General features: G+C 40.7%; 1 protein-coding gene across 1 annotated transcript; it reads left to right on the plus strand.

Annotated features, from left to right (window-relative positions):
• The first annotated feature begins 10,222 nt into the window (after positions 1 to 10,222).
• Positions 10,223 to 22,118, plus strand: RBM43 (RNA binding motif protein 43). The gene is made up of 4 exons (XM_061438339.1): positions 10,223 to 10,644; positions 17,609 to 17,816; positions 18,874 to 18,962; positions 19,756 to 22,118. Exons 1-4 carry the CDS (start codon positions 10,642 to 10,644, stop codon positions 20,485 to 20,487), a joined length of 1,032 nt encoding a protein of 343 aa, XP_061294323.1. The 5' UTR covers positions 10,223 to 10,641; the 3' UTR covers positions 20,488 to 22,118.
• Positions 22,119 to 22,440: the final 322 nt, after the last annotated feature.

The raw sequence follows: 22,440 nt of genomic DNA on the forward strand, positions 1-22,440 counted from the left end.
TTAAGAATAGCTAGAAGCCTTTTTAGGAGATAGTGAGCTTAAGATACTAGGGGCAAGCAGGATTTAGAAAGATAAGAAATAAACTGAGGAATGTGGTATGCAGACCAGACATAAGCATGAGTTACGATGTAATCACAAGTAAACAAGTCGCTGAAGCAGGAACTCTGTTTGAAGGGCAACAAGGAGACAATAAATCTGGATGCTGCTGCTGCCGCTAAGTCACTTCAGTCGTGTCTGATTCTGTGTGACCCCATAGACGGCAGCCCACCAGGCTCCCCCATCCCTGGGATTCTCCAGGCAAGAACACTGGAGTGGGTTGCCATTTGCTTCTCCAATGCATGAAAGTGAAAAGTGAAAGGGAAGTCGCTCAGTCATGTCTGACTCTTCGCGACCCCATGGACTGCAGCCTACCAGGCTCCTCCGTCCATGGGATTTTCCAGGCAAGAGTACTGGAGTGGGGTGCCATCAGGGAGCTGAAAATGTAAAACCTCTGACCTAATGCTTTTGTCAAAGTATAAGAGAAGACCTGATCCTTGAAATAAACATGCAGTCCTGCGCCTTGAGTCAGAGACTGCATCATTTTCTGCCGACACAGCTCATCTCTTCAGGCTGATTCCCTGGCTGCTGGAGCTGGACTCCGGCATTCAAGAGCAATACTTTTCCACTTTGCCCAGCATTTCATCCCACAGTCCCAAAGTCTTTCTCAGAGCTGAATGTGGTCTTTCTCTTGAACTTTCACCCAGAATGCCAAGTGTCCCCTGATTCCTTTCAAGACACTCCCCCTCCAAATTGAACTTGTAAATACTGGAATTTTCTTTTACACTTATAATGAAAGTAGTCAGTTTAATGGATTGAAAAACCTTAGAATAGAGAGGTAAGTGCAAAGCTAGTGACTCATCACACATCTTAGAAGATGCTGGGAATGAATGTCTGCACCATACCTACTGGTTAGGGGATTAAAATTTAGCTGGAGAGAGACTGACTTTATTTTCATCACGCTGTTTTTAACCTGCAGAAATTAAATGGGAAAATTCAAGGTTCCTTTTGAAGAAGGTGAAATTCGCTTTGGTAAAGAATATTTCGACAGTTTTAATCCTAATATGTTTCATGAAGAGCCAACAGCAGAATTAAATTCATATTAAAATGATGGCAGAAATGAAATGCTTTTAGAAAAGATTATAAACCTATCCAATGCTACCTGCCATCTAAAATAAATAAAAGGGAAAACTAAAGAAAAAAACTATTGGTTTTGCTTCTGATATTTTATTTTTAGGTTTTAAAGTTGTTATTGTGTGTGTGCTCAGTCATGTTTGACTCTTTTGTGACCCTATGAACTGTAGTCTGCCAGGCTCCTCTGACCATGGAATTTTCCAGCCAAGAATATTGTAGCGAGTTGCCATTTCCTCCACCAGGGGATCTTCCTGACCCAAGGATCGAACCAGAGTCTCCTGCATTGCAGGTGGATCCCTTACCACTGAGCCATTGGGGAAGGCCTTAAAGTTGTTATAGTACCATCAGAAATATTCATTACTCTCATATTTCTCTTTGGAATAAGAAATGGCACCTAAAAATTGGGCAGTTTATGATAAAACTTTGTGTTCACCATTTTAGGGGAAAAAAGTTCTTTAATTTTGTCAGTTGTTCTTTGGAAATAGTAAGATTATTTCAAGCTTCCCAAAATATTAAGAAGAAGAATTTAAAGAACCTCATTTAATCTCATAGCACAGTGGGTGTCATTTTGAATCTATAGCAGACTGCCAATCAGAAATAAATTTTTCCTAATATTTACAACACAGTTGGACACTGTCACTTTTGTTCCTCTGGGGGCCTTCTTCAGGCAGTAAAATTTAAATTTTAAATTTTCACAATGGTTTTGATATGTTACTTATTCTAGAAAATTATACTTTTCCTTTGGGTTCTTTCACCATTTCACCTAGTGTGATCTGACTGGAACTCAGAAATCAAGCATTGATGCTCCTGCTTATTTCTAGAGTTTTAGAGATTTTACAAGAGGAAGGTTTTCTTTAAAAATTTACCAGAAAACACTGTATTGACTATTTAATATATTGCATATAATGTTAATAATCCTTCAATTGTGCATCCAGGGTGAGCTAGCACCGCTTATTAATGTGTGAAAAGATTTTGTCAGTATATGTCAGGAAAAGACAGATATGTGAAGTTACATGTACATTTTGCTGTTTGTAGACTTATCAGTCCGGAGAGGCTAGGTCGCACTCAGATAACACAACCTTCCAAGTCTTGGAGACCTAGCAGAATAAAAGTATAATCGTCACTCAGGCTAAATATTCAGCAGAGATTAAGGGACTCTGTCCTGATCACTTCAGGCCCCATCTTGAGGCATGCTTCCAGAATCATCAAGGTGGGGAAGCTGAAGTCTGGAAAGTCTTGCACCAGAAATTAAATGCTGTGACCCGAAAGTGACCTGTGTTATTTCCTCTCACATCTCACTGGCCAGGAAGTCACATGGCCTCACTGAAACATAAGGGGACTAGAAAATTCTGTCTTATAAAAATGAGAAGAACCAGATAAATAGCTGAGCCCAGAATACGAATAAGGGTAGTCTGTGCTGTCCTACTGGTTATCGATATTTGGATCACTCCTCTTCACACACAAAATACACTCATCCCATCTCCAAGGTAAAAAATCCTCAAATTTCACCCAATCATAACATCAAACTCAAGGTGCAAAAACTCTTGTTGATATATGGAAATTTCTATATCAAGTCTGAGAGACCCCCCCATCCTCCCCATAGACAGTAGTAGGACCAGAATAAGATAACTGCTCTCCTGCATTTGGAAAAGGAAAGAATGCGAGGCACAAAGCCATCACTGGGCCAGAGCCATCGTGAAATCCTATGGAGTTTTTGATGCGACTGTGACTCCCTGGAAATTTGTCTCTTGCTCATTGTTCTCATAGGTCCTGAACCTTCTTCTTTTTCCATTATTCTCCTGGGCCATATCTAGAATGGACATTCATAATATATTTTTCTTGGAGGCTGAAAAGCTTCCTCACTTGGTACACTTTCTATGATAAATGTTTGGGACCAATTTTTTAAAGTTTTGAACAGTTTCTTTACCTGGGCCAGTGGCTGGTTAGCTGGTATATTTAAAAAAACTTAATAGGCTTTTTCTCTATTAAAATAGACTAAAGTCTGGTCAGTTTACATATGCTAATAGCCATACCTTTGGTTGTTTTCCTAGACTTCTGTTTTTAGTTGTGCTCAGTTGTGTCCGACTCTTTGACACCCGCTCTGTCCATGGGGATTCTCCAGGCAAGAATATTGGAGTGGGTTGCCATGCCCTCCTCCAGGGGATCTTCCCAACCCAGGGATTGGAACTCAGGTCTCCCTCATTGCAGGCAGATTCTTTACTGTCTGAGCCACCAGGGAAGGCCAAGAATGCTGGAGTGTATAGCCTACCCCTTCTTCAGGGGAACTTTCTGACCCAAGAAGCAAAACAGCTGTAATTCTCTGCTTTTTTGGCTCCCTTCTTCTCTCCCTGTCTTCACTTGATTTGAGTCTATCAGGCCACTTATAGTTTCTTTTCCCTGAATTAGTTTGTCTAATTGAAAGTGTTTATTGAATTCCACAACCTTAATTGCCATTTTTACTCTGAGGGACCTTAACTTGTTCAGATTTAAATCTTGATATGATCATTGATTTTATCCTTGCAGAAGATCTAATCAGCCTTTTTTACTCAAAGGTCTTTTCAGTTTTATCATTTAAGAATGAAAAGGATTGTACGTCCAACTCTGCAAGTTTCCATAGTTTTGGACTTTACTCCCCATTTTTCTTGCTTTCAACCTGGCCAATTCTTTTTTAAGCTCATTTCTTTCTTATATTACTTTGTTAAACTCACTGAGACATATGCTACTAATTCTGGTTTTTACACTGTCTTAAAAAAAAAAAACACAAAACTTCAAGCTAATAGGTACATTATCTGTCTTCCAAGCTATCATGTGTGATGGTTTTACCAAATGTTTTCCCACTACATAATATATGCTACCATTCTAATCTCTCTTTTCTAATCATCTGCTGCTTGGACTCTGAGCCAAAGCCAAGTGTTTTAGATTGTGTTGTGGATTATCTTTTTCTTTTTTGTTTTCCTACAAGATCCTTTGGAGGAGGAAATGTCAACCCAATACAGTATTCTTGCCTGGAAAATCCCATGGACAGAGAAGCCTGTTGGGCTACAGTCCATGGGGCTGCAAAGAGTAGGACATGACTGAACAACCGAGCGTGTGCGCACACGCACACACACACACACACACATACGCACACACACAGCAATACTCCAGAATGCCAATTTCTGTATTAATTGTGTTAGAATATGTGATGTTAATGTGATAAATTATCTCTAAGTTTTAGAGACCTAAAACCACAAAAGTTCACTTACTGTTCATGCTACATGTCCATGATGGGTCAAAAGGAATGCCCATGGTAGGCACTCAGTGACCACCAGCTTTATTGCTGGATGCAATACCAGAGAAAAAGAGTTTTGAAGAGTCTCGAACTGACAGTGAAATTCTTGGTCCAAATATGTTCCTTCCATTCACAACTGAACTAGAGTTACATATATGGCTCCACCCAAACTGTAAAGGAACTAGGATATTCAATCCCATCATATGCTTGGAAGGCAGAAAGCCAAAACTGTATAGTGAATAGCGTTAATGATATTTAGTTGATACTTAAAAGTAAAGGATGCTTATTCCTGAAAAATACGCAAAGTATAATGAAGATGATAAAAATCATTAAAAATTTACCCTCACGGATAATGGAAAATATTTTTATGTCTTTTCTAGTTTTTCATTTTTAATCATGTTACATTTAATCTTATGAATATATCCTAGGCTATTATTTCCCCAATTGTTTGACATTAAGATTGTTTCCATTTTTTTCACACTTAGAAGTGGTAAGTTGTACATAAACCCTTGTATATCTCGTTACACAATATGTTTCTGCAGCGCTGACCTTATTTCAAGGTGATACTTATTAGGTTGATATGTTGAGGATCTTATGGCTTTTAAGTTAACGTTTAAGGGTCTTAACTTACGGCTACAATTGCTTTCTGGAAAGGCAGGCATCAGTCTATACTTGTATAAATTGTGCAACAAAGGACTATCCCACTGCTGCATTTCAGCACTGACGGCTACACCTTTAAAAATAATTTTCTTTCTATCCTATCTTTGAAAATCTTTACAATGAATACCACATCTTAAGAAGATAATTAATTATAAAGATACAGGTGACATATCTAGTAATAGGCTTTGTTTTTGTTTTTCTGGTATCACAGATTAAAAACATTCAGAAAAATGTCAGCCAATTTGATTTTACTTAGGCTGTGAGACAGAAAAACGTGTAGTGAGAGAGAAGGCTTTCTAACTGGGACTATAAGAGGTTAAATGTTTTTCTTTTGGATGCAGTTTTAGTAATAAACTGCCAGAATTATTTTGGGCACATTTGGAGTCATGCTTCCTCAGAGACAGTCTGGCATGGTGTGGGAGAAACAAGTTTTCCTTAAGCCTCTTAGGGTACCTGGCTGGATATGGAAATTAAATTGACAAAGACAGATTAAAAGAAGAAAAGTATACACATTTATTTAATATCAGTTTTATGTGACATGGGAACCTTCATAAGGAAATTAAGACCAGAAGAAATGGTTACACCCGAGTGTCTCCTTGCTAGAGTTGAAGAGTGATGTTGTAGAAGGAGGGCAATGTTCAGATACAGAGTATCAGCTAAGTGTGCTTCCCCACTGGCTCAGCAGTAAAGAATCTGCCTGCCAGTGTGGGAGACAAGGGTTCAATCCCTGGGTGGGGAAGATCCCTTAGAGAAGGAATGGCAACCCACTCCAGTATTCTTGCCTGGAAGATCCCATAAACAGAGGAGCCTGGCAGGCTAAGTCCAAGGGGTCATAGGAGTCAGACAGGACTTAACGACTAAACAACAACATCAGCTAAGTATAGTAAAAGGAGGGGAGCTTCAGTTCAGTTCAGTCGCTCAGTCGTGTCTGACTCTTTGCGACCCCATGAACCGCAGCATACCAGGCCTCCCTGTCCATCACCAATTGCCGGAGTCTACCCAAACCCATGTCCATTGGGTCGGTGATGCCATCCAACCATCTCATCCTCTGTTGTCCCCTTCTCCTCCTGCCCTCCATCTTTCCCAGCTTAGTGAAGCCTATTCACTCAGATTCCTCTCTGTTTCTCTCTGTCTCTGGAGATCAGAATGTTCCTTTCCCATGGGTACAGGGAGAGCACCTCTCACATGAGGATTTTATGACCTGCTTCGGGAGAAGTTCAGGAAGTCTTTCTGCTGCTGCTGCTAAGTCACTTCAGTCGTGTCCGACTCTGTGCGACCCCATAGACAGCAGCCCACCAGGCTCCCCCGTCCCTGGGATTCTCCAGGCAAGAACACTGGAATGGGTTGCCATTTTCTTCTACAATGCATGAAAGTGAAAAGTGAAAGTGAAGTCGCTCAGTTGTGACCGACTCTTAGCAACCTCATGGACTACAGCCTACCAGGCTCCTCCATCCATGGGATTTTCCAGGCAAGAGTACTGGAGTGGGTTGCCATTGTCTTCTCCGGAAAGTCTTTCTAGTACCTCCCATTTCCTTCAGTTTGAAATATTCGATATGCCAAGGAGTCATTTAGTGTATCTGGAATGCTATAAGCACATACAAGTTGGAATAGTTGGCACATACAATGTTAAGGGTCAGTCTAGGCCAGGTTTGATTCCACAGATGAGTCAGCCCTGCATTGTTGACTCTATTCTGAGATCTCTCATTATTCCCTGGAGAGGAAGGATCCCAACTTGGATTATGGTGTTCATGTCCATCTACAGTTAATCTTTGTTTCCACCTCCAGCCCAGGGCACTGCTTTTCTACTTTCTCTCCTCACGTATTTGTCTTTTCTGGTTAGGTGTGGCACTATGTGGCTAGTTTTTTTGTACTTAGCAGGATTTTTTGAGCTTCATCCTTGTTATAGCATGTATCAGTATTTCATTCCTTTTTATTTCCAAGCAGTGTTACCTTGTGTGTGTGCATATATATACATATATCAACATAATGCATTTTATTTATCTATTAAGCAGTTGATGGCCATTTGGGTTATTTCTGCTTCTTGGCTATTATGTGTAATGTTATGAATTTTTGCTTGTAAGTGTTTGCTTGCATTTCTCTTGGGGGATTATTCAGGAGTAAATTTTCTTGGTTACATGGTAAATTTATGCTTCATTTTTGAAAAACTGTAAATTATATTAAAAAGATGGCTGTAACATTTTACTTCCCCACCAGCAATGCATGAGAGTTCTCATTTCTCCACATTCTTGACATTTGCTGTTATCTGTCTTTTTGATTACAGTCGGTATGGAGTGATATTTCATTGTTTTAATTTGTGTTTCTTTAATGACTAATGATGTTGAGCACATTTTCATGTGCATATTAGCCATTCATGTATCTTCTTTGACAAAATGTCTATTCAATTTTTGTCCATTTTAAAATAGGTTATCTTATTTTTGAGTTGTAAGAGTTCTTTGTGTATTCTGAACACAAATTCCTTACCAGATGTGTGATTTGCAGATATTTTCATGGTGTTCTTTTATTCTAATGGCTTCAATATATTAGTCAGAGTATGCTAGGTGATATTGCTGAAGAAAGGTTCAGTGGTTTTAAACATCAAAGTTATTTTGTAATCATGTAAATTTTGTTATGGGTTCAGGCAACTCCCTCTTGCAGCTGTGTTCTGTGTTGGCTCACTGACACATGTTCCTTTCAATACATGCTTCTATGAGCACCAAGGCAAAGAGAGCATTGGCGGCTCTTGGGCTAAAGCACTGAAATTTTCCCATCCAAATATGAGACATATCAATTCTCTTTACATTTCTTGGCTGAATGAATCATATGACCATGTCTAGCATCAAAGGGAGAAGGCCAGTCCCTCCACATGAAATTGAATTGAGGACAAGCAGAATATTGGTGAGTAGTACTACTGTTAGGGAAACCATTGAGCAAAACTGCCCACCCTGGCCAGGCCTGATAGTAGGCACTTGCTTGAGTTATCTTAACTAACAAGCTGCTACCCACTGGAAGAATTCAGGAAAGGCCAAAAGGAGAGCCAGCCCATTTGGCCTACCAATCTCCCAGAATCCTTCTTGCTGGATTTCATCTTGGCTGAGCAATGCACAGCACACCAGGAAGGACCCTGAGTCAGAATGATTGGCCAGAGAGCCTGGAAACTAATCCCATCACCATAAAACCTGAGACTGTCAGCCACATGGCAGAGCGATTCTCCTGGATTCCCTCACCCTCTCACTCTCCATCCCATTGCCCCTCCCCCCAAAAATCTTTTGTTCTGTCAGCACGTGTGTCTCCTCGGACAGTTCATTTCTGAGTGTTAGACAAAAGCCCACTCTCCTGCCCTGAAGGGGTCCCCCTTCCTACTACCCTACTATTCATTGTTGGTGCAGGTGACAGGTTAAGAAAAAAGAAACGAAGGTATGAAGATATTTTTAGAAAGAGGTGAGTGTTATTAAGATGGAATAATAACTGGGGACATTACTTTGCCAACAAAGGTCCGTCTAGTCAAGGCTATGGTTTTTCCAGTGGTCATGTATGGATGTAAGAGTTGGACTGTGAAGAAAGCTGAGCACCGAAGAATTGATGCTTTTGAACTGTGGTGTTGGAGGAGACTCTTGAGAGTCCCTCGGACTGCAAGGAGATCCAACCCGTCCATTCTAAAGGAGATCAGCCCTGGGTGTTCTTTGGAAGGAATGATGCTAAAGCTGAAACTCCAGTACTTTGGCCACCTCATGTGAAGAATTGACTCATTGGAAAAGACTCTGATGCTGGGAGGGACTGGGGGCAGGAGGAGAAGGGGACAACAGAGGATGAGATGGCTGGATGGCATCACTGACTCGATGGACGTAAGTCTGAGTGAACTCTGGGAGTTGGTGATGGACAGGGAGGCCTGGCGTGCTGCGATTCATGGGGTCGCAAAGAGTCAGACACGACTGAGTGACTGAAATGAACTGAACTGAAATGAATAACTGGGGGGACAAATTTGGACTCGGTGATCAGAGTCTCTCTGAAGAAGGCTCATTTGAGCTAAGGCTTCAAGGAAAGCAGTGAGGCAGTTAAGTGAATATCAGGGAGGAGCCAACAAGGCCAAGAGGTAGAAGCGGGGCCAGGGAAACCCCCCTTGGTGGGGATGTAAATCTTATTCAAAGTGCAATGGAAAAACAATGAAGTGTTGAACAGTGATCAAACCTGATGTACATTTTAAAAATATCTTACTGGGTGTGGTATCCAGAATGAATTGAAGGGGAACAAGGTCGAAAGGCTGAGTTGATTTGGGTGGTAGAAATAAAGTTGGAGAGTGTGCAGTTAATGGAACGTACTAACCCAGCTGGGAAAAGAGGGATTAAGGAAGACAAGTGAGTCTTGAATTTAAGCTCCTTGGTGGATGCTAGGGCAGTTTACCAAGAGGGAAGAATGAGAGGAAGTTCTCATTAAATTTTACATGCTTATCAGACATTAGAGTGGGCTTTTAAGTGTAGGATCTGAATATAAAATATAAATTGGGAAATTACACATAGATTTACCTCATTGTTTTAAAATCTTCATAGCCATAGGCCTGGCTCATTAAATGTGCCATTGGCCATATAATAAATAGTTATATTCTTGGTTAAACTGGGTGGATTCCAGTGTCTGAAAAAAAATTGTATTACAAGCAATGCATGGTTAAAATTTCTGTACAATATCTTAGTTATTCTTGTGCACTGTAACTTCAGTTCAGTTCTGAAAATGGAGTTGCTAATTCTAAGGATTTATGCATTTTAACTTTTTATTTTATTTTGCACTTTACATTTTTGAGAGGGGCCCAAATCCTTAGAAATGTTTATACCTGTCTACGGTTGCAGCAACACTGATGTTTCCCCACACTGGCCAACAATGGGTATTAGCAACACTTTTTAATTTTTGCCAATCTAATCCTCAGAGAAAGGGATCCTGTTCTGATATCAGCTTGTATTTCTTGTGGAATTGGATTTCTGCATACTAGTCAGCCACCTGCTTTTCTTACTCATGCTCTCTTTGACTCTGAAGCTATGTATATAGATTCCCTGTGTCCCAATAGGTGTCTGGCTGAGGAATCTGAGCACAGGGTGGACAGGGTGGTGAGCTCTTTTCTGGCAGGGACAGTGAGCCGTCCATCCTGCGCCCTGCACACGTGGCTACTGGCCCTGGGTAGGTGACAGAGGAGAAACAAGCATGGCGTGGTGGGAACAGGGCTAGGGAGATAATAAGGGCGTAAAGAAGGATCATTCAGATTCTACTGCGCACAGGACACAGCCCCGGGGAGAATCCCCGCGTTCCCGCCGGGGAATCCTCTGGCCTCTCTCCAGCTTGGTTTGAAAAGTTGCAAAACTACCGGGGGCGTCCTGACAGCCGCTGTCCTAGGTCCCTGCTCCCCTCCCGAGGCCTCCAGGCCGCAGAACCGCGGGGTGGGGTGGAGGGGCGGTCTCCAAGAGAGAAGAGAAAACCGAAACCAAAACCTGTCCTCCAGCCCAGGCTCCCCCATCTCTGGGCCCCGCCGGCCGCCGAAGGCGAGTCTCTCCTCCGCCATGGCAAGTTGCTTTTGTTTTGGGTTTTGCAGGGCGGAGTGGTCCCCGTGCCGTCATCCGGTCCCCCAAGATGCGGAGGACGGGCGTGAGTGAGGGGTGACCGGGGGAGGCGCGAGTAGGAACCCCAGAGGCAAACCCAGTCCAGCCTTTCCGCACCTGCAGGGGTGGCATTTCGGCACGCTCCTGAAATTGACCGCGGCTGTGCGGCCAGCTCCGAAGGCGCGCATCGCCGCGGCCGCCTCCCGCACCGAGCTGGCCGGGACACAGCCGCTTGGTCGAGGAGTGGCAGTGTTAGGGCTAACTGTTGTCCTCCCACGCTTTGGGGAACAGGAGCGGAGAGAATTGCCCAGAAATGGAGGCCACCGTTTCCTTTGTTAACGGGCCAGCCAGAAGGGTTGGAGCCAAGGACACAAGTTGGGAAAGCAGCCTGGTGTCTTAGCGGGAATTCTTTTCTCTTGCGGCCTTAGTTCTTTCTCTAGACACAAAGGACTTTGTGTTGTCACCATCTTTCAAGAACTGTTAGCAAATTTAAGATTTAGACTTCCGTGTTCTTTCCATCGGGTGGGGAAAATCCCCTGGAGGAGGACATGGCAACCCACTCCAGTATTCTCCTCTGGGAAATCCCGTAGTCAGAAAGGAACCTGGAGGTCCAAAGTCCAGGGCGGTCCCACAGAGCGGGACAAGACAGAGCCACTAAACAGGCAGGCTCCTTTTTTCCATCAAGCTCCTGAAAACAGTGGCAGGGGCCCTCCATTTCAGGTGAGAAAGGCCAAAGCAGTTGTGAGTTTCAAGTGTGATTTTGTTTACCGTGGGCGGTAAAGGCAACGTGAAGGAAACCAATTTTAAGAAAAGGAATGTAAGTCAACGAAGTGGATAAATTTAATTATCTCTCCCTAGTGCTTTCCTTACAAAAATAAATTCAGTTTTTCTTTATATCTTTTTGCTTTCTGATAGGATGGTCAAAAATCTCTTAAAACGTATCACTGATACAGGGAAAATGCCATCACCTTGATACCTCCTGGTCAGAATGTTGCTCTTATTTCAAAAAAATTGTATCTCCATGTGATAACTATTGAAAGGGCTATCTCCAAGACCTCTCTTTTTCTTCTTAATGGTTGATGGAAGAGATGAATAGCTGTCTGTTGATTTCAAAGATAAACTTTAGACATTTGAATAAAGAAATATGACACTAGTATTGCTGAAGGTAGTGGCGAAGAAGATTCTCTGAATTTAAATCGATTGAAAGGTTTTCTTTGATATTGATGAAGGACAAAAAGGATGCTTATTCATTAGCCACTTTAACCACAGACTGTTAGAGCCAGATGCATAGTAAGTCAAGACAAATCTTGTATGAAACAAGATTCCCTGAATGTCTGAATAGTCTGTCATTTTTTTTTTCCCTCTTCTAGAACTATTTTGAGATAATTACATCTTACAGTTGGGGCCAAGATGGAGGAACACATTTTTATATTTTTCCTGTCTCCTATGCAATCTAGTTGTCCCCAAATATTTTAAGAAACTGTTTTGCTCCATTGAAAGTACCTACCATAACAAAGAGTCAATTATGAATTTCCTTTTTAGGAAACACGAAAGACCTTTGCTTTCTTTGTCTCAACAGAAGCTATTTGCATCCTCCACTCGTGTCCCTTTGTTTTGCTGTGAACTCTGTTTGCATTTTTAATTAAATTTGACCATTAATTAAAATTTGACCTCAGCCATCAAGGTCTCTCTTTCATGAAGTCTTCTTTGACTGCTTTAGCCAGCATTAACCTTGCTTCTTAATTCTGAATGGCTTCTATTGTGTGTTTTAGCATTTTCTTGTGAATGGTCTTGTATCCTTCTCACATTTTCGATTGTTGGTCTATTCTTCTTGTAAAGAAGAAGACCTTCCTCTTTTTGTGTCTACCAAGCACTGCTAAAATGATTTATATATGTGTCTGGCTCCTCCTCACCCATAAGGGAGGTCCCCTTTGTGTGTGTTTTGGTAATCCTAAAGCCTGTCCAGGTGCCCCACACATAATAAATGTTCAGTAAATTTTTATGGTGGAACAATTTCAGGGTAAGGGGTGTTTTATATCTTGTGTGTGTCATCTTTGGTACCCAACATATTGCCAGGGATAGAGCACATGCTTAGTTAATACTGTATTAGTTAATTGATCAACTGATTGACAAGATATTATGTATTCTAAGAAATGCAGGTACATTTTTGCCACCCTATTTTAATAACTACAGGCTGAAATGTCAGAGGAGATACTGAGAGATCAGTTATCATTGACTTCAGTCATTTTCTATAGAATTCCTGTTGTGATAAATGAGGATTTCACTGAAGTGAACTCTGGCTTTTCCCTTCTTCCAAGTTTGGAAGTTTTAATAGTATTTTAAATTCTCCTATGGACTATTTTTGTTTCTTTCATAAAACACTTAAGATTTTGATAGTATTTACATGATTTTCTGTAATGTAAGTTAGATTTTTCTTTTTTTCTCAACTTCTGTTAGTTTTGCCTTTATTCTTCTATTGAGAGGGTTGAATGATTCCATATTATTCTGTAATCATATTTAAGTCTTCTGTAATTTTGAAGATTTTTACAGAATTCGCCTAAAAGTTTATGAGTGTTCATATTATTATGCAAACTGTAAATATTGTATACAGCAGGGTCTAATAGATTCTGTATTACTTTTTCTCCTTTTGGCCCAATGTCATGTGTATTTTTCCTTTTTCCAGTTACAAAAAAATATTCCTAACAGCTGTGTCAAACAGAGTCTTTATTTGTAGTCTGTAATTTATTCCAAACATGCCATGCTTTAATTTTCTGATGATCTTTAGGCTTGGGCTTTTTCAAATACCAGAAAGAGTGGGAGGGGTGTTGGCTCTGGGGTGCCAGCACCCATACTAGCGAGTCAGATTCCCCCTAGAATGTTCATTTAGTTTTGTCTTGCTGCTAGCTTTTCAACTAATCATTCTGTCCCTTTTTTAATTTCTGAGGTTCTGCCAAGAAGGTTGTCCCCTTTCCATTGCAGCCCCCTCTTCTTTACTCTGGGTTTCCCCTGTCATATCCTTCCACATACTTTTATGTCTTTCCAGTCTTCAAGAAATTTGTTGGAATCTCTCCTGTGCTGCTGATTGTTCCCCTTAACTGGATTTATTCTCTTTTTTATTCTATTTTCATTTTTATTTTAATGTACTTTTGGGATAGGACATTGTATGTGTGCTTAGACTGTTTTCTTTATCAGGGAGGTCAGAGCAGTTTGCCTATCACCAGTAAAGTCTGACTCTGAGTATACAGACTCCTCTGAACTGACAACCAAAACATCTTTGTGATCGATCAACCATGACTTGGACCCATGAGACATCCTGTCCTCCTTGGGGATAATTTGGGAATAGATTATAACTGAGCTTTGCTGCAATCAGGCTGGACTACCTATAGAAGCATTGGGAGAAGTTTATAGGTCCAGTTCCCTAAATGAGCTGGGGAATAAATTAAAACATTAATATAAGAAGTTAAGAGAGAGTGTATTATAATCATAATCCCTTATGATTATACAGTGGAAGTGAGAAATAGATTTAAGGGACTAGATCTGATAGAGGGCCTGATGAACTATGGACGGAGGTTCGTGACATTGTACAGGAGACAGGGATCAAGACCATCCCCAAGAAAAAGAAATGCAAAAAGGCAAAATGGCTGTTTGAGGAGGCCTTACAAATAGCTGTGAAAAGAAGAGAAGTGAAAAGCAAAGGAGGAAAGGAAAGAAATACCCATTTGAATGCAGAGTTCCAAAGAATAGCAAGGAGAGATAAGAAAGCCTTCTTCAGCGATCAATGCAAAGAAATAGAGGAAAACAACAGAATGGGAAAGACTAGGATCTCTTCAAGAAAATCAGAGATACCAAAGGAACATTTCATGCAAAGATGAGCTCGATAAAGGACAGAAATGGTATGGACCTAACGGAAGCAGAAGATATTAAGAAGAGAGGGCAAGAATACACAGAAGAACTGTACAAAAAGATCTTCACAACCCAGATAATCACGATGGTGTGATCACTGACCTAGAGCCAGACATCCTGGAATGTGAAGTCAAGTGGGCCTTAGAAAGCATCGCTACGAACAAAGCTAGTGGAGGTGATGGAATTCCAGTTGAGCTATTCCAAATCCTGAAAGATGATGCTGTGAAAGTGCTGCACTCAATATGCCAGCAAATTTGGAAGACTCAGCAGTGGCCACAGGACTGGAAAAGGTCAGTTTTCATTCCGATCCCAAAGAAAGGCAATGCCAAAGAATGCTCAAACTACCGCACAATTGCACTCATCTCACACACTAGTAAAGTAATGCTCAAAATTCTCCAAGCCAGGCTTCAGCAATACGTGAACCATGAACTTCCTGATGTTCAAGCTGGTTTTAGAAAAGGCAGAGGAACCGGAGATCAAATTTCCAACATCCACTGGATCATAGAAAAAGCAAGAGAGTTCCAGAAAAACATCTATTTCTGCTTTATTGAATATGCCAAAGCCTTTGACTGTGTGCATCACAATAAACTGTGGAAAATTCTTCAAGAGATGGGAATACCAGACCACCTGACCTGCCTCTTGAGAAATCTGTATGCAGGTCAGGAAGCAACAGTTAGAACTGGACATGGAACAACAGACTGGTTCCAAATAGGAAAAGGAGTACGTCAAGGCTGTATATTGTCACCCTGTTTATTTAACTTATATGCAGAGTACATCATGAGAAATGCTGGACGGGAAGAAACACAAGCTGGAATCAAGATTTCAGGGAGAAATATCAATAACCTCAGATATGCAGATGACACCACCCTTATGGCAGAAAGTGAAGAGGAACTAAAAAGCCTCTTGATGAAAGTGAAAGTGGAGAGTGAAAAAGCTGGCTTAAAGCTCAACATTCAGAAAACGAAGATCATGGCATCCGGTCCCACCACTTCATGGGAAATAGATGGGGAAACAGTGGAAACAGTGTCAGACTTTATTTTTCTGGGCTCCAAAATCATTATAGATGGTGACTGCAGCCATGAAATTAAAAGACGCTTACTCCTTGGAAGGAAAGTTATGACCAACCTAGATAGCATATTGAAAAGCAGAGACATTACTTTGTCAACAAAGGTTCTTCCAATCAGGGCTATGGTTTTTCCTGTGGTCATGTATGGATGTGAGAGTTGGACTGTGAAGCAGGCTGAGCGCCAAAGAATTGATGCTTTGGAACTGTGGTGTTGGAGAAGACTCTTGAGAGTCCCTTGGACTGCAAGGAGATCCAACCAGTCCATTCTGAAGAGAGATCAGCCCTGGGATTTCTTTGGAAGGACTGATGCTAAAGCTGAAACTCCAGTACTTTGGCCACCTCATGTGAAGAGTTGACTCATTGGAAAAGACTCTGATGCTGGGAGGGATTGGGGGCAGGAGGAGAAGGGGGCAACAGAGGATGAGATGGCTGGATGGCATCACTGACTCGATGGACGTGAGTCTGAGTGAATTCCGGGAGTTGGTGATGGACAGGGAGGCCTGGCGTGCTGTGATTCACGGGGTCGCAAAGAGTCAGACACGATTGAGTGACTGATCTGATCTGATCTGATGAAAGTGAAAGAGGAGAGTGAAAAAGTTAGCTTAAAACTCAACATTCAGAAAACTGAGATCATGGCATCCGGTTGCATCACTTCCTGGCAAATAAATGGGGAAACAGTGGAAAGAGTGGCTGACTTTATTTTTCTGGGTTCCAAAATCACTGCAGATGTTGATTGCAGCCATGAAATTAAAAGACGCTTACTCCTTGGAAGGAAAGTTATGGCCAACCTAGACAGCATATATTAAAAGCAGAGACTTTGCCAACAAAGGTCCATCTAGTCAAGGCCATGGTTTTTCCAATGGTCATGTACGGATGTGAGAGTTGGACTATAAAGAAAGCTGAGCACCAAAGAATTGATGCTTTTGAACTGTGGTGTTGGAGAAGACTCTTGCGAGTCCCTTGGACTGCAAGGAGATCCAACCAGTCCATCCTAAAGGAGACCAGTCCTGGGTGGTCATTGGAAGGACTGATGTTGAAACTGAAACTCCAATATTTTGGCCACCTAATGCGAAGAACTGACTCACTAGAAAAGACCCTGATGCTGGGAAAGTTTGAAGGCAGGAGGAGAAGGGGACGACAGAGGATGAGATGATTGGATGGCATCACCGACTCAATGGATATGAGTTTGGGTAAACTCTGGGAGTTGGTGATGGACAGGGAGGCCTGGTGTGCTGCAGTTCATGGGGTTGCAAAGAGTCAGACACGACTGAGCGACTGAACTGAACTGAACTGAATTGAGAGTGAGCTCAGGGAAGGATCTGCTTGCAGCTGATCCTCTGTGCCCAGGGTTCCATGGTCTGTAATAGCATGTGCTCTCAGTGGTTGGTTTGTATCTCAGATGTGTGCTGAAAGGTAGGGTTTACTCCACTGCAGTCCCAATATTATTGGTAGGGTTTCATTTATTTATTTTTTTATGGTGACTTTTCCCTAGTTTTGACCGAAAAAAAGAGAGAATGTATTTCTTATTGTCATATGTACTTTCAACTCTACATTTAAAAAGACATGTGGTCAACTCCAAACTACCACATTTTGTGATTAGCTTGACTTAAAAAAAAAAATTTATTTAGAAAACTCTCTCTTAATTTTTTCCTTTGTGATTACAGTTATTTTTAGGTCTTTCTAACATCTGACAAATATTAAGCAGTGTTTTCCATTTCTTAAAAGAAGGCTTTACATTTTCCATTTTAACTCTCAAATTTATATAGTATTTATGATGGTATATGGTGTGAGGCCAGGCTCCTTTCCTTGATATTTTTCTTTTCAGGTATCTGATCAGTCCCAGAGGGCCTTTATTAAATAAAGGCTATGAAATATAATAGCCTTTCCCACAGGTGTGTAATATTGCCTATATTAAGTAGAATCATATACTTAAAATGTGTCCTGTTGTTTCTTTCACAGGCATCAGTTTTGAATGTTAAGGAATCCAAAGCTTCTGAAAGAACTGTAGTAGTTGCTGATCTTCCAGTTGATCTTAATGACCAGTTAGTGACCACATTAGTGAAGATTCACTTTGAAGATACTGACAATGGGGGTGGAGTTGTTGAAGATGTGACATATCCAACAAGAACTAAGGGAGTTGCATATGTAACATTCAAAGAAAAAACAGGTATTTCCAAATCAAATTTTTATAACCTTAGAAATACTTTCTGGAATGAAATTAAAAATTGAATTTCAGTAGAATAATTCATGAGATGGTTGGATAGCATCACCAACTTGATGGACATGAGTTTGAGCAAACTGAGATAGTGAAGGACAGGGAAGCCTGGTGTGCTGCAGTTCATGCAATCACAAAGAGAAGGACACAGCTTAGTGACTAAACAACAGCAGCAACAAAAACAACAACAAAATGATTTATGGGATTGGTAAAGTTTAAATTTAAAAAACAGTACTTCTATTCTTGAATATAAAAGTGGCGCAGTAGTGCGTTAGGAAGAATATATGTGGAAGTGCCTTATGATAGAGTTGTCAGTAACTGAAAAAGTCTTAAAGACTTCTTCTTGTTTTCTGTATTTTATATCCATTTATATCATGAGATAAAGGTGATACATTTTATCGTAGAAAACTTGTAAAATACAAAAAAAAGCCCCACAAAAGCTATCTGTAATCTCATAAACAAGCACTGCTTTATTAATGGGAAAGTTGGACTGGGGAAATGGGGCTTGGACCTGAGGTCACGTTGAGCCATTCTCTTCCTGGCCTACACCTGACATAGGTGAGAAAGTTGGGTTTGCGGAGCTGTTCACCCCTGTAGCCTCATGGATGGTGCATGCCAATGCCTTGAGAGAACGCGGAGGGAAGGAGAATTAGTGAAGGAGACTGAGCAGGTCAGCCAGTGACTCAGAGGAAAACCAGCCGGGATAGTGTGATATCCTGGATTCAGAAAGGTGAAGTCTCCTCATGACCATAATTAACAGAGTGGTGGGGGATTTACTTTTAGGTGTTTGTTATATATGTAACATACATAACATGCATGTGTTTTATATATATATATGTATAAATTTTAATATGTTAAACTAGAAGGAAAAAGGATTTAAATGCTGAATTTAGAGGAAAAACAGAAAAAATCTTAGGTATTTTAAAAGAACTGAACATCTCTATTACTATTCCTTAAAATAATTATTACTGTATCCACAAACCTTTCTGATGGTCCCTCTTCCACTTAGTTGCAGAGAATGTCGTCAGAAAAAAGAAACACTCTCTAGCAGGCATGGCTGGATCTGCTCAACTCATAGTCTCCCACTTCAGTGAAAAGGTAGGTATGATGCTGAAGCCATGTTGATTGTCTAGATCCCATGTTTTCTGCCAGGTGTCTCCTACACAGGAGGCACAAAGCACCCTCACCCCATGACTTCTAGAAAAGAAAGTGCAAGCTCCTTAACCTGGGTCAGTGTTAAAGGCCTGTGTCTTGAAAGTTTTTTGGTTATTGCTTGTTCTGTTTTCCTGTTTTTCTATGATGCTCTTGATACTTTTAAAGTGACAATGAGCTCTTATACTGTCATGGATGATGTCTGGCATCTATCTGAAGACTTATTTTGTGGGGTAAAATACCAATTTGGATGAACATTAAAAAGGAGCTTTGAAGACACGGGTAAGGAGGAAGTAAGAGGAAAAAGTAAAATTCAAAGCATTGATTTAAAACTATTCTGTAACAAAGGTAGGGTTCTCTGCAGCCATCCAATGACCTTCTCATGAGGAGGGAGGGCTCTCTCCAGGGACCCCTATCCACCGAGCACCACTGGAACGGTTTATCTATGCATTCTGCTTAAAACTTTGATTCAAAAAACATTCTGCCTCTAAATAATATTTAATCCACTCTATTTGGGGGAATCCAGTGAGGAACTGTGAACCCCAAATGGAACACTGTGGCCTTGATAGGTTGTGGGGCCCCTGTAATGGGCAGTTATGGGGCAAGAAGCAAAACTGTGTGAGGCTTTGGAGGCCTGGTTAGGGCTGCTGCTGGGCAGACAGAAAGTGGCAAAACAAGATTGGATTTATGCAGTCTTTCCCCTAGGTGGTGCTGTTTTAACTTCTCTGTTTAATTTTAGATCTTTAGCTCTGTAAAGGCTGTCCTTGATCTTTCTGTTTTTCGGAGTCAAATCCGTCTAGAAAGTCTGGTAATGGACCTGAAAAGGGAAATCCCAACGTTATGCTTCAGTCCTTTGGAAGCCAACGGAAGAATCTCTGTTCAAGGAACATTTCTGGCTATCGAGAAGCTCAAAGAATCTTTGCTATTAAAAGCAAGTTTTCTTTTAGAAAACAGTAGCAATAGACAGAGCCCCAGGGGAAGTACACGGAGAAGCAGTCACGCTTTAAAGCCACCCAGGTCGTTGACACCCGAGACTACGAAAAGAGGAGAAAGTCTTGTTCTTGACACAGATACTTTCCTTTACCTGAAGAAGAGGACAAAATTTTATGAAAGCACACTGAGAAGATTTCATGTTCTATGTCAAGAGACAGTGGATGGTGAAATTACCACACTTTGTATAAAGAATGCTCAAGGTGGTTCTCAGTCAAACAATGAAAAAAAGGTAAAAGAGTCCATTGAGAAATATTCACATATTCTTCACTTTGAGCTTAGAAAGGAGACATTTATTTTGGAAGGAAAGGAAGATAGAGAGAAAGAAAATATTAAGTTGGCGTGTGAGCGGCTAAGTTTGAATTACCTTCAGGTTCTGGTTAATTTCTATAAGACACACATCGATGTTATAGGATCTCCTCCTGACACATACTTGTTTAAAAAAGAGGTCATGGAATTAATAAGACAAAAAGTTAGGTAATAAAATCCTCAGCAGTAGTGACAAGAAGGGCTGATTGATTCCTTCCCTTACTGAGCAGTGGTGATGTCATGCGTGATGCCAGCTTTATACACATTATCTCATTTAATTTTTTTTTTTTTTTGGCTGTATCGCACAGATTATGGGATCTTAGTTCCCCAACCAGGGATCAAACCTGGGCCCCCTGCAGTGGAAGTGCCGAGTCCTAACCACTGGACTGCCAGGGAACTCTCTATGTCATTTAATTCTTGTGACCTCTTTCATCATAGGCATTGCCATTCTCATGCTACAGGAGAAGAGACTAGGATTTGAGAAGGCAAAAACCCTTGTCTGAAGTTATGTAGCTGTCCATCAGTAAGGGTTAAACCCAAAGATAATATCTAAGGTATAAAACTTAAAAAAACTCACTAAACTTTGAGGAAACCTCACTTTTTCTGCAATCCCAAATTCTTAGGAAAAAAAAATAGCCTTCAGTGAACTCAAACTGGGGCTCTGTGACAACCTCGAGGGGTGGGAGGTGGGAGGGAGGTCCAGAGGGAGGGGGCATGTATATACCCATGGCTGATTCATGTTGATATATGGCAGAAACCAACACAATATTGTAAAGCAATTATCCTTCAATTAAAAATAAATAAATTTAAAAAAGAGCCTTCATTCTAACATATAAGAAGTTTGAATGATTATTATTATGCCATTGACAATATTTATACCTTTATAAAGTTACATAAGCTTAACATTTATAAAGTTTATGTTTACTACTAACAGAATTAAAATGTTAGCAAAACTTGCCTGAGAAACTACTTAGATGGTAGGTATTTCTGATGCAGGTAGTCACTACTTGACTAAATCCCATATTGGTATAAGGCTACTGGACATACAGGACATTTTTCCTGCCGCTTACTTAGCCTAACTGCTTATATAAAATGTTGATTCTCTTGTTGAAATTATGTAGTGTCTATTTTATAGTTGTAAAAGTAATAGCATTTCAGCAATAGGATCGTGGTGATGGGAATAAGAGCATACACTTACTTGGTAGGCATAAGTTTAAGTGCATTGCATATCTTTACTCATTCAGTCCTGACAGGAACCCTGTGAGGTAGGCGCTGTCTTTATCTTCCTTTCTCAGATAAGGAAACTGGTGCCCAGTGACGTAATGTAACTTGCCCATGATCTTGGTTAGTGAACTGTTCTTCTCCCTTTCATAGTTTTCTGAATGCTACTTAAACAATTGAGAAATGTTTCCCTAAAGATGACAGAAGGATTTGAAAATTTTTTTACTGAATAAGGGAAGTAAAACTTGTAAGTGGGTTGTCTGTGACTGTCCTGCATTTAATTTAGCATTAAGCCAGTTTTCAGTATCTGGGGAACTGCAGAGACCCTCCCAGGATTATAAAGCACACATCTTGCTCATCACAATGTAAACAAACAGATTATGATGATTTGAACTGTTTGTAGCAGTAGAAAAGCTTAAGACAAATCTATGTGCTTTCCTTTTTCTTAGCTACCTAAATCCCAATTATGTAAATTATCTCCATTTCTTTAAATGTCTTATTTCATTTCTGTACGGCTAAACTTTTTGTCATGGGAAACTTCTGTTTATATTAAGTACCCAATAAAGTGTCTTTAAAAAGGTGTTTGATTTTCATTTTGCTTCTGGGGGTATTGTCTCAGTCTAGTTCCGATCAGGAGAGAGGAGGCGCACAGTAATTTGAACAGGCAAAGTTTAAGATAAAGGATTGTTAGCAATGACAGGGAATTGGGATAATGAGGGATTGGCTTATAAGAAATAGAGAAAACTCTACCAGATAGAGAAATAGCAGATATAAGGAGTTTAGATAGAGCACCCAATGAAGAACCTCCTCCCATCCACCATGCACCCCAGAACTGAAATCCAGACTTCGCTGGAGGGTTTGTGCCAGGGGATCTTGCTAGAAATCCATCCTCTAGGGTACTGGA

This window comes from Bos javanicus, chromosome 2 (assembly GCF_032452875.1).
Source record: "Bos javanicus breed banteng chromosome 2, ARS-OSU_banteng_1.0, whole genome shotgun sequence".
Classification (NCBI taxonomy): domain Eukaryota; kingdom Metazoa; phylum Chordata; class Mammalia; order Artiodactyla; family Bovidae; genus Bos; species Bos javanicus.

Excerpts from the sequence above, each read along its gene's own strand:
- RBM43 (XM_061438339.1), top strand. Across the intron at positions 17,817-18,873 it reads AACATTCAAAGAAAAAACAG|TTGCAGAGAATGTCGTCAGA; the intron begins GTATTTCCAAAT and ends TCTTCCACTTAG. Across the intron at positions 18,963-19,755 it reads TCTCCCACTTCAGTGAAAAG|ATCTTTAGCTCTGTAAAGGC; the intron begins GTAGGTATGATG and ends GTTTAATTTTAG.